General features: G+C 43.9%; 1 protein-coding gene across 1 annotated transcript in view; it reads left to right on the plus strand.

Moving 5' to 3' along the window:
• The window catches only part of PSMD1 (proteasome 26S subunit, non-ATPase 1), a 288795-nt gene that overhangs the window by 62598 nt on the left and 209010 nt on the right, over positions 1–17187 (plus strand). Inside the window, exon 15 of the mRNA XM_069212857.1 lies at positions 12628–12723. Coding sequence (XP_069068958.1) covers positions 12628–12723 — 96 coding nt within the window. The remainder of the gene's footprint in view (positions 1–12627; positions 12724–17187) is intronic.

The raw sequence follows: 17187 nt of genomic DNA on the forward strand, positions 1-17187 counted from the left end.
ACAGTATAAATTTAAACAAAGGGCGGCCTTTCCAAGACCCAGTGCCACAATACGTGATAACAACAGATGCTTCCATGACAGGGTGGGGAGCACACCTCAATCAACACAGCATCCAAGGACAATGGGACGTACATCAAACAAAGCTGCATATAAATCACCTCGAACTGCTAGCAGTTTTCCTAGCGTTAACAGCATTCCAACCCATCATAACCCACAAGTACATTCTTGTCAAAACAGACAACATGACATCAATGTATTATCTAAACAAACAGGGGGGGACACACTCTACACAGCTGTGCCTCCTGGCACAAAAAATATGGCAATGGGCAATTCACAACCACATTCGCCTAATAGCACAGTTTATTCCAGGGATCCAGAATCAACTTGCAGACAATCTCTCTCGAGATCACCAACAGGTCCACGAATGGGAAATTCACCCCCAAATTCTAAACACTTACTTCAAAATTTGGGGAACACCTCAAATAGACTTATTTGCAACAAAGGAGAACGCAAAATGCCAAAACTTCGCATCCAGATACCCACACAGGCAGTCCCAAGGCAATGCCCTATGGATGAACTGGTCAGGGATATTTGCGTACGCTTTTCCCCCTCTCCCTCTCCTTCCATATCTAGTAAACCAATTGAGTCAAAACAAACTCAAACTCATACTGATAGCACCAACATGGGCGAGGCAACCATGGTACACAACACTGCTAGACCTATCAGTAGTACCCCACGTCAAGTTACCCAACAGGCCAGATCTGTTAACACAACACAAACAACAGATCAGGCATCCAAACCCAGCATCGCTGAATCTAGCAATCTGGCTCCTGAAATCCTAGAATTCGGACACTTAAACCTCACCCAAGAATGTATGGAAGTCATAAAGCAAGCTAAAAGACCATCCACTAGACACTGCTATGCAAGCAAATGGAAAAGGTTTGTTTGCTACTGCCATAATAATCAAATTCAACCATTACACGCATCTCCAAAGGATGTAGTGGGTTACTTACTACACTTACAAAAATCAAACCTGGCCTTCTCTTCCATTAAAATACACCTCGCAGCAATATCTGCATACCTGCAGATTACCCATTCAACTTCACTATTTAGGATACCTGTCATTAAAGCGTTTATGGAAGGCCTCAAAAGAATTATACCACCAAGGACACCACCCGTTCCTTCATGGAACCTCAACATCGTCTTAACGAGACTCATGGGTCCACCTTTTGAACCCATGCATTCTTGCGAAATACAATTCCTAACCTGGAAAGTTGCATTTCTCATCGCCATCACATCTCTAAGAAGAGTAAGTGAAATTCAGGCGTTTACAATACAAGAACCTTATATCCAAATACACAAAAATAAGGTAGTCCTAAGAACCAATCCAAAATTTCTACCAAAGGTTATTTCACCGTTCCACTTAAATCAAACAGTAGAACTACCAGTGTTCTTCCCACAGCCAGACTCGGTAGCTGAAAGGGCACTACATACATTAGACATCAGAAGAGCACTAATGTACTACATTGACAGAACAAAACAAATCAGAAAAACAAAACAACTGTTTATTGCATTCCAAAAACCTCATACAGGAAACCCAATATCAAAACAGGGTATAGCCAGATGGATAGTTAAATGCATCCAAATCTGCTATCTTAAAGCCAAAAGGGAGCTGCCCATTACACCAAGGGCACACTCAACCCGAAAGAAAGGCGCTAGCATGGCCTTCCTAGGGAATATTCCAATGCACGAGATATGTAAGGCAGCCACATGGTCTACGCCTCACACATTTACTAAGCACTACTGTGTAGACGTGCTATCCGCACAACAAGCCACAGTAGGTCAAGCCGTACTAAGAACTCTATTTCAGACTACTTCCACTCCTACAGGCTGAGCCACCGCTTTTGGGGAGATAACTGCTTACTAGTCTATGCACAACATGTGTATCTGCAGCTACACATGCCATCGAACTGAAAATGTCACTTACCCAGTGTACATCTGTTCGTGGCATTAGTCGCTGCAGATTCACATGTGCCCACCCGCCTCCCCGGGAGCCTGTAGCCGTTTGGAAGTTATCTTCAACTTTGTACATTTTGTAAATATATTACTTAAACCTTAATTGGTACATACTTATTCACTCCATTGCATGGGCACTATTACTAACACACACAACTCCTACCTCACCCTCTGCGGGGAAAACAATCGAAGATGGAGTCGACGCCCATGCGCAATGGAAGCAAAGGAGGAGGAGTCCCTCGGTCTCGTGACTCGAAAGACTTCTTCGAAGAAAAACAACTTGTAACACTCCGACCCAACACCAGATGGCGGGCTATGCACAACATGTGAATCTGCAGCGACTAATGCCACGAACAGATGTACACTGGGTAAGTGACATTTTCATTAGCTTTCATCTATTAAAATTAATCTTACTGCCATATCAGCATATTTACAGACTGTACAGCATACCTCACTCTTTTTGAGTCCCAGTTATTAAAGCCTTCATGGAAGGACTAAAACGTATTATTCCACCCAGAAAACCACATGTTCCCGCTTGGAATCTCAATATTGTTCTCACAAGATTAATGGGCCCACCTTTTGAACCCATGCATTCATGTGAGATTCAATTCTTAACCTGGAAAGTTTCTTTCTTAGTAGCTGTTACTTCATTACGTAGAGTTAGTGAAATACAAGCATTCACTCTTGAAAAACCTTTTTTGCAAGTACACAAACATAAAGTTGTACTTAGAACCAATCCAAAATTTCTCCCAAAAGTGGTATCACCTTTTCACTTAAACCAAACAGTGGAATTGCCAGTCTTTGTCCCACAGCCAGATTCAGTTGTAGTAAGAGCCCTTCACACTCTTGACCTTTTAAAAGAGATCTTATGTACTATGTGGATAGAACAAACGAATTCAGAATAACAAAACAGCTTTTCGTTGCTTTTCAACAATCACATAAAGGGAATCCTATCTTTAAACAAGGATTAGCAAGATGGATTGTTAGATGTATACAAACATGTTACATCAAGGCAAAAAGACAACTTTTAATCACACCTAAAGCACATGGTAATAGAAAAAAGGTGCAACTATGGCATTTTTAGGAAACATACCAAGGGCAGACATATGTAAAGCTGCCACAAGGTCTACACCACATACATTTACAAAGCATTACTGTGTCAATGTATTTTCAAAGCAACAGGCCAATGTTGACCAAACTGTCTTAAAAACATTATTTCAAACATCTCCAGCTCCTACAGGCTAGCTACTGCATTTCTTATGGGAGAGTAACTGCTTCGTAGTCTATGCATAGCATACGTATCTGCAGCTACACATGCTATCGACCGGAAAATGTCACCTATCCAGTGTACATCTGTTCGTGGCATGTAGTGCTGCAGATTCACATGCATCCTCCCTCCTCCCCGGAAGCCTGTAGTCGTAGTTTATATATTTTGTACATATGTATATACATTTGCATATGTAAATTAAAAACAGAGGGTCTAGACTTAAAATAAGAATTAAGGCTCAGGCGTCGGTTCGGTAGGAAATGAGCCTTAATGCAGTTAGAGCGGAGAAATAAATTAAATATGGGGAATTAATGCCACCTACAGCCATCAGGGGGAGCTCCAAGTACAATTTTGGCCCTTCCCAGCAAAGGAATCTACTGAAGTTGAGGCTGCCCTCATCCCTCCAAACCGCAACAAATGTAGTGGTTTCTAAGTCATACGCATGGCATTGCGTTTAAAAGGGAAAGAGCAACGAAGGACTTAGCTGCCTAGCGCAAACAATGGTGGTTGCCTGGCAACGCTGCAAAGATGCAACGGTGGCAAGAAAAACGAAGGACTTCTGCTGTTGAAAAATAAACAAAGGTTGCCTAGCAACACAGTGAAAGACTTGATGGTGCCAAGGCGTCTTCCATTCCTCTTTTCTCTCTTTTAAAACAAGAGAACTAAATTGTTTGGCATGCGAGAGCTTGTTTAATACGAACGCACCTCTCCTCCAAAGGACAGATAATTACAGCGTCATTGGGGCATAATAGCAAATGGTAAACACCAGAGTTGTAAAGAAGCAGCTACAAACAGGAAATGGCCTGAAGAGGCTTAAAATAGATGATTAAAGGCTTAAATAAATGAGTAACCCTCATATTTTTAACCACTTTTTTTGTATAATTAAAGAGAATGTTATTGTTTTTTTAATTAAAAAAAATACTATGAACCCAGCAATATACTCACCTAGCTCAACCCTAAATTGGAGGGACATAGATGAAATTTAAGAAGCTACTTATCTATTGAGAAACAGTGAATAAAAGAGGAAGAGGACTGACTGTGCTGGATATTTATTTTTTCTGAACATTTTAATGTTTTACAATGTAATTCTATTCTATAAAACGCTGCGTGTTGGGGCTGCCGTAAAAGGTTATTGCATAATGGTTGCCTCCGGTCTTGTAATGAAATTAGTATTCGCTATCAGTGTTTTTTTTTTCATTGTGTAAGTCCCAAAGGAAATGCAAGTGGCGATCAAAGGACACACCCAGCCTACCACCAGAGATCCTGGGAATAAATGGTGCAAGCACTACCTACCCACTGTTATTAGTGGACTGGAAAAAGTTACATTACTGACTGTCAGAAATTGAGTTATTCATTTTGGAAGGTGATACGGCTACCTGTTCAATAAACCCACTCTGGTTAGGTCAAAATCCAGCTTTGGGACAATCTCTGCTCAATCCCTCGTAGCTGTGGCAGAAGCAGCAGGCTTTCCTAGGGAGAGCAAGTGGGGTAACGGCCAGAGCTGCCAACTTTGGCTCATGAATGTGTCCTTGTGTAATGCAATTGGTGCTCATGTAAAGCTCATGTAAAGCTCTCCAATACCTTTGGGTTGAGTTTGTGCTATATAAAAACTGCAACAAAAAAAAAGTTCAAAAGTAAAGAACACAATACAATCCTCAAACCAAATTGGAAAAACAGAGAACAATAAAATGATCAAAAAGGCACCTAGATCATCAAAATAGGTGAAGGGGACTGGGGATAACATTTTTTTTCAGGCAAAAAATAGCCTTTAAAAAGTCAAGTACTAAGTAAAAGCATCAGTTTATTGTGGTTTGGGGCCTAGGCTTGATTTTAGGCTGACTGTGATAAGGTGGAGCCTGGATACACAAAACAAGTTGTCCCAGTCAAAGGTTGTACCTTCCGACATAGTCGCCCTTTGCTGGGAAAGCTTCTTCTTGTCAGTCCTGCAGCGTCTATCTCCTCTGGGCAGCCTTCTGGGCATCAAGTCTCTTTCCAGCCAGGTCTCTTGCAGGGTCCATTCCTCTTTAGTCAGTAGGACCCTCTTATAGTCAGGGGTCCTTCTTCTTTTTGTGTCCCTGAATCTTACAAATAGAATGCCAACCATGTGACCTTTGAAGAGCAGTTCCCGTCTCTGGGTACCATCAGGATTCAGGAGTACCTTAGTCTTTTTGGGAACCCTGGTCTTCCATCGGGGGTCATAAGTCAAGATTCATCTTCCAGCAGGGACTTCTTTAGATGAAGTCTTTCCTGGCCCAGCAATCTTATGAAGAGGTGGAGGTGCCATATTTAACCTGTATGCTAGCGACCGATTAAAGAAATTCTACCACCCAATCCTAGCAGTCTCCCGCTACCTCTTCTTCTTCTTCTTTTTTTTTTTTTTTTTCTTTTTCTTTCAGTACTTCCTCTTTGCCCTACTGTAACATTATCCAGGACCCCTAACTGCTGGGGTCTAACCTGTTTTTTTCTGACTGTCTAGGAGGGCCCTGGCTATAAATAGGCGAAGCCCTCTGTAGGGAGCTATGTTCTGGTTGCAGTGCCTCCCACTTTTCGCCTGGTTTTTAGAGGCCAAAACAAGACACCTAGTCACTTGATACCCAAGTGACCAGGCCCTTCAGTGCCTCTGCAAGTCCCTAGTACATGGTACCCATGGAACCTAGGGCGTGGGTACTGTAGGGGGCCCCACAGAGCTGCAGCACAACTGGTGCCACTCTGAGGGACCCAGTGCCAACCTTATGCAGACTGTCATTGCAGGCTGTGTGTCAAGGTGCTCCCAAAATTGAAAACACTACATGGCACACACTTTTATGCCATATCCCCTAAAACACTACTTGTAATATCTGTATGTCACACCTACTGCAGGCTTTCAGCCCTAAGACGGGGTGCATAATAAGTGAGGGCATATATGCATGAGCAGATATGCCCCTACTATGTCTTTATCCATTATCCCAGCTACATGATGCCTTCTCTGAACCTAGGGATGTTTGGTATCAAACATCTTGTTTTGATAAACCCCTAGTGATTCCAGTGATGGATTTATTTGTACACGCCTCAGGAGGGCACCTTAGAGGTCCCCCCTGAAAATTCACCAACTGCTGGTGAGCTCACTGACAGGTTCTGGCCAGCCTGCAACCAACAGATGAGAATCTGACCTTTCAGGGTGAGAGCCTCCGCACTCAAGAGGACAGAAGCAAAAGCCTGTCCTAGCTGATGTGTTACACACCCCTCCGCACAGGATGCCCTGCATTCCAAGGCTGGAGCTTCAAAGAAGCCCACTGCCTTTGGTATGCAGATCTGGCCTTCATCAGAGGAAGATGCCAGTCCACCCCCACCCCTGCCTGCCCCAGGCCCCTTTTGGCACCTGGACAGGCGGGAAAATTCGCTATGCACAAGGCATGTCACACTCCTAGACTGGGAACACCCCTATGGTGAACAGCCTGAAGTGGACATGGCTTAGGAAATTCCACCATCTTGCGTATGGTGGAGTTTAGGAACTCTAGAGCGGGTGATGCCCACTCCCCACAGGAAGTGGTCATATAGGGGTGGTAACCACAAGGGTTAGTAGCCCATTGGCTACTACCCTTCACTTCTCTTAACGCCCCCTAAATTAAGTATTTAGGGGACCTACCGATACATGATCCTCAGATCTTCGCTGGACTCAAAAGGAGTGGACAAGAAGCCTGCTGAACCAGTGTACTGAGGAGCACGACTGACTCGGCGACAACCCTGTCGGCCTGCCATCTGCACCTGACCATTGAGGCGCAACTGACCTGTCCTGCTCCTGCAGCCTCCAAGAAACTGGAAGAGGAAGAGCTGTCTCTGTCTATGCTTCGCCAGTTGCCAGGAGGAACTCCCTTGGAGAAGAGGAGCTGCTCCTCTTCAACTGCAGGTACCCAAGAAAGACCTGAGAGGACCGGGACCGCCAGAAACCTGACGCCGGACATCAACACTGCACCCGAGCTGGCCAGCTCGTGTTGAAGTGGGCCAACGGTGTTGGCGTGGTCCTCAGGCCCTCCAGAAAAGAAGCCCGCCCTGTGCTCGCCCAATGTGGACTTCCCAGCGGCATCTGCAGGCTGTTTCTGCAGACTCCCCTGCAACCATGAGTGACCATGAGACAAATAGCTGACGCTCTAGGACACCTCTGCACCCGTCTGCCCCAGACCCAGGAGAAGAGAAGTGTCCCCCGTTCTTCCCACCTCGTGAGATCTGAGCCCACTTGTTGGCTTGGCAAGACTGGACCCCCCAGTCCACGCCTGCAGAGTGTTTCTGTGGACCCCTCCCTGCAACCGTGAGGAACTCCGTGCTGGACCCGATGCCAGAAGACACTCCTGCACTCGCGCCCTCCAGCCTGAGGAGGAGTGGACTGACGTGTTCTCATGCGCCCGAGTACCTCAAGGGTCGAGCCATGGGTGTGGGTTCCCCTGGACTGGCACACCTGTGCACCCGGACGCACCAGAGCTCCCCGAGGTGACTGTTTGGTGTGACCTTGAACCTTGCCCCAAACTCACCTTTAAGTCCAGGAGATTGGTCCCGTAAGTCGCTCTACTCTACCTCTTCTCTACCTGGTTTGCTGTTTTTGTTTTCCTCCATAGGATTTCATTGCAGCTTCTTGAATAATGCACTGTCTACTTTTAAAAACTCTAAAAATTCATAACTCGAAAAGTACTCACCTGACTCCGTTGATCTTGGCATCAAAGTTTATATGAAAATGTTATTTTTATAAATTTGTGTCAGATTTCTTTATTGAGTGTGTGTCTCACTTACTGCATGTGTGTGTCTTGCATGCTGAGCACTATCCTCTGATATGCCTAGCTACTCGACCATACTACCCAAAAAGAAAGCATCTGGGATGTCATTTGTGCCTCTGTAATATCTGTTTGGATTGCTTGGACTCTTTGCACTCTTTGGAACTCATATAGTGGTCTACTGTATAAAGAGCCGGCTTCCTACACCCTCCTTGGCAACTCCAAGTCAAAAGAGTTTGTGCTAAGGCTATCCTTTGCTCTAGCAACTGTTCCTCCTGTCCACTCCCAGATAGGTAATCCCTGCTCAGTGAGTTAGCATTTAACATCTATCTGCTGTTCCTGGACCCAGAGGCAAGCCATTGTTCTCTGAGCAAGAGTTAAGTCTCCCGGTCGAGTACATTTATTCCATCTCTGGAGATGTGATAGGTAGTAGAACTGGTTTTCCCTCCTATTATGACTGGAGACTGTCTTGAAGCATCTTGGGAATGAATAGGAGAAGCCCTCCCTGGTGTCTCCTGGCCAAGAGGTAGTGCTACAGCTGCCTTTTTGTTTTGCCAACTGACCCTCTCTGCACCCAGATAGTTGATCCCTGCTAGATTGATAGCAGTTATCATCCATTGACTTTTCCTAGGCTCCGCTGCAGGCCATTGTTCTTTGAGCTAGGGCAGGGTTCTGCAAAGTCAGTCCTGGAGAGCCGGGGCCATGCCAGATTTTTTAGCATATCCACATTTAGAAGAATATAGATTTCTGAAACATCTTTTTTCTAAATGTGGATATGCTAAAAACCTGGCATGGACCCGGCTCTCCAGGACAGACTTTGCAGAACCTTGAGCTAGTGATTTAACTCTCCTAGCCAAGAATGAAGTATTTCAGCTTTGGAGGTGTGCGGAGCGGCTGAACTGGTTTTAAGCCAGTTCTGGCTCATGAAGTCTAAAGTACATTCTTATAAAGTTACTTGCCTGCTTTAGTTACCATAATCTGATTTCCCCACTAAGTCAAATTTTAAAAACTAAGCATTAAATGCCTCTGATACATATTCTAGGTCTTTCCCTCCTAGACTTAAAATGTCTAGCCTGGTCAGCATAGTGAAATAACTTTTTTTTGTTTTAGTCCAATAAGAGGACACACTAACCCGAATACATAGTGGCCTCTATTGTTATATGTTTGGAAACGGCCCTGTGGGCTTAAAAGGTACACTTTAGGGGTGATGTTTGAATATATGTAGGACCATTGGAGTTATGCAATTCTGCTTCCATGCGACTTCCTCATAATTATGGATTTGCAACACTTGCCACTTAATCCATCATCTGCTGCATGGTCTGTAGAGATCAACAAAATAATTTTTCTAGCTCAACCGGCTCAAAAGTTACCAAAAATGTGGCACCGTGTTCCTGTGCAGTGGAAGACCCTCTGCAGATGTTGACTAGTCCTCTTTCGGTTCTTTATTGCTGTATTTGGTTGTTAAACAGTTAACTTCTGAGGTGACATCCTAGCCCAAACCGTGTTACCATGAGTAAGCATGACAACATAAAGAAATGATACTATCATAAAATGTGTGGCATTATGTAGCATAATTTACTTTTGTTGCCACATAATTTAGTCAATCCCACTGCTAATATGCTCCTCCCCTGTTGCTTAATTCCAGTGGTCTCAAGTATATTGAAATATGCTTTATCTACATTCTAAACACATTTTCCCTGTCATGTCACTGCAGTGCATTTAAACTGCAGCCTAGCCAGAGCACAGTGGTGCTCCTTGCAGAAATAAAAGTTCACAACATGTGTGGCTGTAGGTAAACATGCTGTACATACTTCTACCATATAGTAAGGGGCTTGTACGTGTGCAAGTTGTTTTTCGTCAAAAAGTTATTTCAGACGTAGCCTTAGAGGGCTTAGGGATTGTTGCGTTTTCTTACACATTTTCATGCCCTTGCAGTAGAATTTCTACAACAATGTTAAGGTAGAACAGTATTCAGCTTGATTCCCTGTTGCACTACTTCACTGGATACCTTTGGAGGGCCACAGATCAACCAGCAGTTCCCTGAGACTTGGGGCATTCCTGCATGCTGAGTACCTCGAAATCCTCTCTGCTTTCAACCTCAGAGAATGCAGACCAGAACGGAGTAATGGCACAAACACCCTTTCAGCATTGCTCTCGATATAGGGAAAAATATCCGTGGTCAAATCAAGAAGCAATTTTCAGCTTGTGTCGTTACCCTGACCACGATTCCTCTTGTGAGCCCTGCCTTGCCTACCACTTAAATAAGACCTTAAAGTAACAAAAAGACAGTTGCTGGGTACATTGCAGGCTGCACCAACATGCATCCTCTGAAACTCTGGATTTTTGGGGAGAAAAAGGTGCCCTTGGTATTGAAGAAGGTGAAGACGCAGGTCCCTAAGCCTGAGACGCCTGGCCAAACACATGTGCCCTTAGGTAGACTCTCTTCTCCCACCTCCCGTGGCCCAGCCTCTCTCCTCCCTGCACTGCTGGCTGAGCCAGCACATGAAAAATAAAATGGTAGTCAACTATTGTTTTATTTTTTTTTTATCTCCTGGCTCTTGGCTAAGGGGCGACGCTCCTCCGCCATTGCGGAGAAGCCGCCCCTGGTCACCACATAAGTTGCCTAGAAGTGCTTGCCATTCAAATAGCCCTCAAAGGTCATTCAAGGGAAAGTAGTTCTCATCAGGACCGACAACATGACTGCCATGAACTACCTACAGAAGCCAGGCGGCACGCATTTTTCCTAGCTTAGAAGCTAGTGCAGGGGGTCTGGTTGAGGGCACCCTGCCATGGCATACAGGTCCTTGTGGAACATCTTCCTGGTGTGGACACCTACTTTAAAGGCCTGCTTAGAACATTGCATCAAGTCCAACATTGGAAACACCACCCTTAAGTTCTAGATGGGTACTTCAAGCATTTGGGCACACCACAAATAGACTTGTTTGACACCCCAGAAAACGCAAAATGCCCAGACTTTGCCTCCAGGTATCCACAATCCGTGGGCAATGCACTATGGATGAATTGCTCAGTGATCTTTGTCTATGCTTTTTCTCCACTGGAGGGGACAAATAAACTCTGACCTACATACTGGTGGCTCCCACTTGGGTCTGACAGCCCAGTTACTCTATGCTCCTCAAAGTGTATACCAACTCCCATGATGAGATGGCTTATAGTTTTGACCTGCCACGCAGAGACACAGCCACATCAGGCACCCAGACAACCTAGCATTCTGGCACTTGAAGTCCTATAAACAGGCCAGCTAAACCTCGCCAGGAATGCTTGATCATTTTGAGGGAAGTGCTTTGGTCCACTGCACATGCCTGTTATGCTGCTAAAAGGTTTCCCCATTACAGCATTTCTAAAAACTTAACCTTTAACAGCTAATGTTTGGGATATAGTCTGCTTTCTCTTACATTTGCAGAAGTCCGGCCTGGCCTACACATCACTAAGTTCTCACCTAGCTGACATAGCAGTTTCCATGCAAAACATGGAACATTCATCTCTCTTTATGATACCAGTAGCAAGGCTTGTATGGATCATCTTAAAAGGGACATAACTCCCAGAATATGGTTCTGTGGTTCTATGGTTCCTGATGACTTTGAGTGGCAATAGCTTCCCTCGTTCATTCAAGTTCACAAAGATTGGGTTTTTCTCAGGACCAATCCTAAATGTCTTCCCAAGGTGGTGTTGCCTTTTCACCTCAGAGTATAAAGCTCCCAGTCTTTTTCCCACAGCCACACCAGTAGCAGAAACAGTGCTACACGTGTTACATCTTAAAATCGGTCTCGTGTGTTAAATTGAGAGGCCCAAGCCCTTTTGTGAGTCTGATTGATTGAGCTAAGAGTTCTACCTGTTACTCCCAGGGTAAGCCTCCTGTAAGAAAGGAGCAACCGTGGCTTTCTTAGTGAACATCTCGCTAGCTGACCTCTGCAAAGTGGCCACTTAGTCAACACCTCACACTTTCACTAAACACTACAGTGTGAGCCTGCTCTCACCTGCTGTGCGAAAAACAGTCTGACTTGGAGTTGGTGTCCTTGTTCATTGTGAATCAAGGAAGGCGTCCTAGTACTGGTTGTGACTCGAAAGACTTCTTGGAAAGAAACAACTTGCACACATACAAAATCAGATGGTAGTATGCAGAGTGTGTGAATCTACAGCAGTGCGCACTCAACTGAACATATGCTCACAGGGTAAGTTACATTTTCCTTGTCACATGTGAATGGTGTAATTTAACTCTGCAGCCCACTGACCTTTAATTTTCCGTGCAATAGGTGCTCTTAAGGTAAGGAATCTTTGATAATGGATTTATGGATAGGTCTGTAGGGCTTGATAGTGAGTTCCAGTGTACAACGCGTTTTAGAGGGGAAGCCCCGGCACATCACTACTGGGTAGCAGTGGTAAAGTGCACAGATTGGTAATGTCATCAAAAATGGTGCCATGTCTTACACTGACATTGCAGTGTTTACCCTAAATTGGTCTTTTGAGTTACTATAGATGATCATACATTGATGTCCGCTTCAATGCCAGTTATTATGTATTCCACAAACGATCTACTGTAGTTGTCACAGGTTAATGACCAAAGATGTGTTTTTATTCTTACAGGATCCCATCCTGCGTCGCTCCGGCATGTATACAGTAGCCATGGCTTACTGCGGCTCAGGCAACAACAAGGCTATCCGTCGTCTACTACATGTGGCTGTAAGTACAGCAAGAGGTTGTAGTTGTGATTTAGTAATGTGCATGTGGCTGTGTTGTTCCTTGGTGTATGCGCCTTCTTGGAGTTCAGGGGGAGTTGCAGACTTTTATTTTCAGTTCCTGGAGGGAACTTGCATTCAGCACTAAAAGGTTGAATAATTTGGTCCTCGAGTCCTAGGAGCAAATCTCATTAACAGTAAAAGAAATCTCACTATGGGCTCCAATCCTAGTTTTGTATCATAACAATATCTTTAACAGAGTTAAGTGAGTAAAACAAAGACACACCGCATTGCTTGTAAACAGGACTCATTTTGTTGAGTAGACATTAAAGACCTGGTGAAAGAGCACCTTAGTAAACTTCCAGAAACTGAGAGAAATGCACATTGGTAACCTTGCAGATGATAGCTCTTATGGTGGGATGGTTGACTATGATAAAAGGACACCAGATTGATATGGTTAAATGGGTATTTCTCATCGCAGTAGTATGTGTTTTGAAAATGCCGTACATTACTTGACGATGAAACATGTGGACCTTTTTAGGGTGGAGCCTGCGTCGCATGTGTTCGCGCATGCGTATCGCAGCAAGATGCTTTAGGTAGTAGAAAAGGGCTCAGAGCCCTGTCGACATCACGTCAGTGTTTTCATTGGTTCGCGGGCTTGCCTATTAAAATCTGCTTGCTTTCAATAGTCGAAGGCACGCATATGTCATGCCTTTTCCGGTGGCTAGCCCTCCTCGAGTGCATCGACCAAGTACAGAAAACATGCGAGGCTCGCTGTTTTCTGTCCGGCTCGTGGACTACTTTTTTCTCTATTTTCCTAGCGCGATTTCACTTGGCAGAAAATTGCACTTTTTCGGGTTAGGTACATAAATGCACTTTTGCCGATAGGTGAAAAGTCGGGTTAGGAGTTTACAACGCTATCAGCTCTAACATGAGCAAACGCGAGTCCCGTTGCATTGCAAATGCTTGTTATTACAGGTGGTCTCCACATGCACTGTTGGTGCACGATCTATTATCACTGTGATACATTTTTATTTCACTTTGTCAGAATTGTGCTACTATCTGAGGGCCACTTTAGGGGTTGATATTTTTCCTGACTTATAGATTTACAGTACAGGGTGAGCTGCTTAAATGTAGAAACCATTTTACACCACTGTGGACATCACACTGAGGATGTTACAAACTGTACGTTAGTGCTTCCCACCTCTGTTTAGCTTACCCTTCCTTACTATAGAGAATTACCTATAGCTGTAGCCTAATGCATGAATTCAGTAGTTCCCACACTGTGCAGGAGGCTTCCTGTACTTCATTAGGACAGACACTAACATTGCAGCAGCTTCTTGGTTGGGTTGTTTTGTTTCTTGCACTATGTTGTAGTAAGGGCTTTCTCAGTCTCTTATTTTTGTCTCCTCTTGTCTTCTGTTTGATATTTAGTACTGCTTCCCCTGATTTGCCGTGCTGCCTGCAGCTGTTTTTTCCTGGTTCTCTTTCAGTTTTTCCACACCCATCTTCAGCTACTCCAAATAGATTTTTCTTCTTTCTTTTTGTAGCTTGACGGAGTGCTACACTCAACCACTTCTTACGCCTATTTATCACTCGCTGCTCTGTTATCAGCCTGTCATTATCTCCTAAGAAGACTTTGGTTCGGATTCCTCAATAATTTCCTGGATAGTCCTTGATGTTTATTATTTGACCAGTAGAGTTCTGCCACAAAATTGTGCAATATCTGTTCTTTCCTCCCTTTCCATTATGATCCTAAATGCTCATTCTCAGTTTATTGGCATAGTCGGACTTACGTCTGCCGAAATGCTGCAGTATCTGGACAAGATGCTATGAATTGGGTTTAACACATATCTTTAAAATGGTAAATAGTCCCATGTTAAGCTGCACATAATCGTGGACTTTTAGGGAACTGTTTATAATTCTGACACCAGTTTTGAAAGATCCTTTCCCGGTTGTTTTATCCTGCCTCCATGTTTCCCCTGAAGCGCCAATACAATTGCTCTTAGATTTCCTTCTTTTTTTCCTCAAATGTTCTGTTGTAGCAGGGTGCAGGTGTCATGCATTGGCTCTGATAAGTTGCATTCAATAGAGAAAGAAAAAAAAATTATGACTGAATGCTGTCATGCATAATATTTTTCCGGGAAAGTAGCTTTCCTTATAGCCATTACAAAGGCACACTGCTATAGAGATCCAAACTGAACGTTCTAAGGAACACCTGCAGTTTTTCACTGAAGCAATGTTGCCTGTAAAGCTCACCCTACTGCCTCCCAAAGATATCTTAAACATTTCCATGCATGCTAAGCATGTTTACGCAAAGTGTTTCGATCATCATTCCTCTGCACTAACAAGTATATTCTGCATCTTTGATGTTAAGATGCTCTGAAGTGTTTACTTGACAAGACCAATGTTTGTCATTGGTGAGCCCCTCTGCATCATGATGGCCATGAAACGCTTCGGCAAAGCTAATGGATATCGTCTTCGTGAGAGCTATAAGGTTTGCTAATGCATTTTAGCCATTTTGTACAGCAGTGTGACGGCTGTTCAGCAGGGCTAAACGTTAGTGGTGTGGCATAGAGGAGATTGGTGTGGGGTGTCCTAGCTTACAGTGGCACGCAGTGTCCTAGAGTGAAGTAAAGCAGAGTGGAATAGAGTGCCACTCTACTCAACACCAGACCAAACAGTGGAATAGCATGGAGAACACTGGATAAAGTAGTACCATTGTGGGTGTAAGTAACTAAAGCGTCAGAGCTGGCAGATAGGGTGAAAACAACATAAAAAAGAAGTCTCATGCCAAAACGACTTGTAAAATAAAAAAACAGTTGGTTGCAAAAAGATTGGGAATAATATAGATCAGTGGTCTCCAAACTTTTTAATGCTGCGCCCCCCCAGTTGAAAAAAAAAATCATTGGGCCCCCCTCTGAGAATTGTTCACAATTATTTCATAAAAATAGCAATGTTTAAATATGTGTAGACATATTTAAACATTGCAGTTAAGTACTGTTGCCTTTTTAAAAATGCAATAACATGTTTCTGCTTAAAACAGAACACTGTTATCTGCCTAGAGCATCTTTTGGCCAGAGCCTGGCGCCCCCCCTGGGATCACTTCAGGCCTCCCTAGGGGGGCCCGCCCCCCAGTTTGAAGACCCCTGATATAGATGAAGAACACATGTACTTGGTAAATGCTCCAGGGAAGTGCTAACACAAATGAGGATGGGGAGCCTGTGGGAGCTAAGCAATCGAAGGATTGGCAAATGACAACAAACAACTAATGGTATTCTTTGGGCGGGTTGAAAGCCCACTGATTTTTAAATCCTTAAGACTTGTGCACAGTGCCTGCGCTATGAAGGCGAGACCTTAACATTTTTTTTACAAAAAAGATACTTGAGAGGAAACTACCTAAAATAAGTGACAAAACAGTCTCTGCTGCCTTCCACAGACACAGTCCCAAAGGAGAGAACTGCATGATAGCTCTCTGCATTGTCTGTATATATTCTCAGACCCCATGGTATGGTAGATACATGGGTGTCATGTTCCTCAGTGAAACTTTTGTGGGTTTGTATAGTAGGGTTTTTCTTCTTGTTTTTTTTGCTTGTTTCCTCTCATTTTTTATTTTTTGTTCCTTTGCTTCAAGCTAAGGGATAGGGCATGAGCTTGAAATTCTGTTTAGTGTTTGTAAATCTCAGCGAAGCTCCCATGACGGAGCTAGTCTGCTGCTTACTTGGAATTGTACCTCTGCATCTTGGGGGATCTTCGTTAAATGTGCATACCGGTGCAGGACCCACTGTCTGGAATGTTTTTAACCGTACTTGAGCTTGTGAAGCCCAGTGCTTAGCAGAGGCCTTTTGAAAATACATTTGTTCAAGGCAGCCTGTGAGATGCTTTGAGAAACGTGATGCAGAATTGTAGTATGCCATTCAGCCTTCCCCGGAGATTATTTAATATAACTTTTTTTTATTTTTTTGTGTGTAAATACTTTGACTTTTTCACTGTACAGGAAGATGACATTTATACTTGTTTACAACATTTATTTGGCATCAGTAATGCAGGCAAGTAACGGCCGCAAATTCGTGTCCCTTTAAACATTGTAGAAACTGGTGGGTAATACACAGGTGGCAATAACTTATGACAGATAAAACGTTGACCCAAATTACCTCCACCCCTGTGGTTTGATCATACTGTGCCGGTTATCTCTTCTCCCTAGAACACACCTTTATCTTCCCACATCTTTGCAAATCACCCTTAGTTCACCCTTTGCCAAAGGTCCACGATCACAGAATGTGTACTTTTTCTCGTAAGCTGGAGGTGACGTGGCGGCCAGACAGAAGAATGAAATTCAGTGAAGATATAGATGACTCTTGGTTACATTGTTCGATGGCGTGTGTGGCGGTAGATGCACATGCTCTGCATACTTCCGCCTTCTAGTGTTGGATCCGGAAGATTACAAGTTGTTTTTCCTCTAAAGGTC

This window comes from Pleurodeles waltl, chromosome 11, assembly GCF_031143425.1.
Source record: "Pleurodeles waltl isolate 20211129_DDA chromosome 11, aPleWal1.hap1.20221129, whole genome shotgun sequence".
Lineage (NCBI taxonomy): Eukaryota > Metazoa > Chordata > Amphibia > Caudata > Salamandridae > Pleurodeles > Pleurodeles waltl.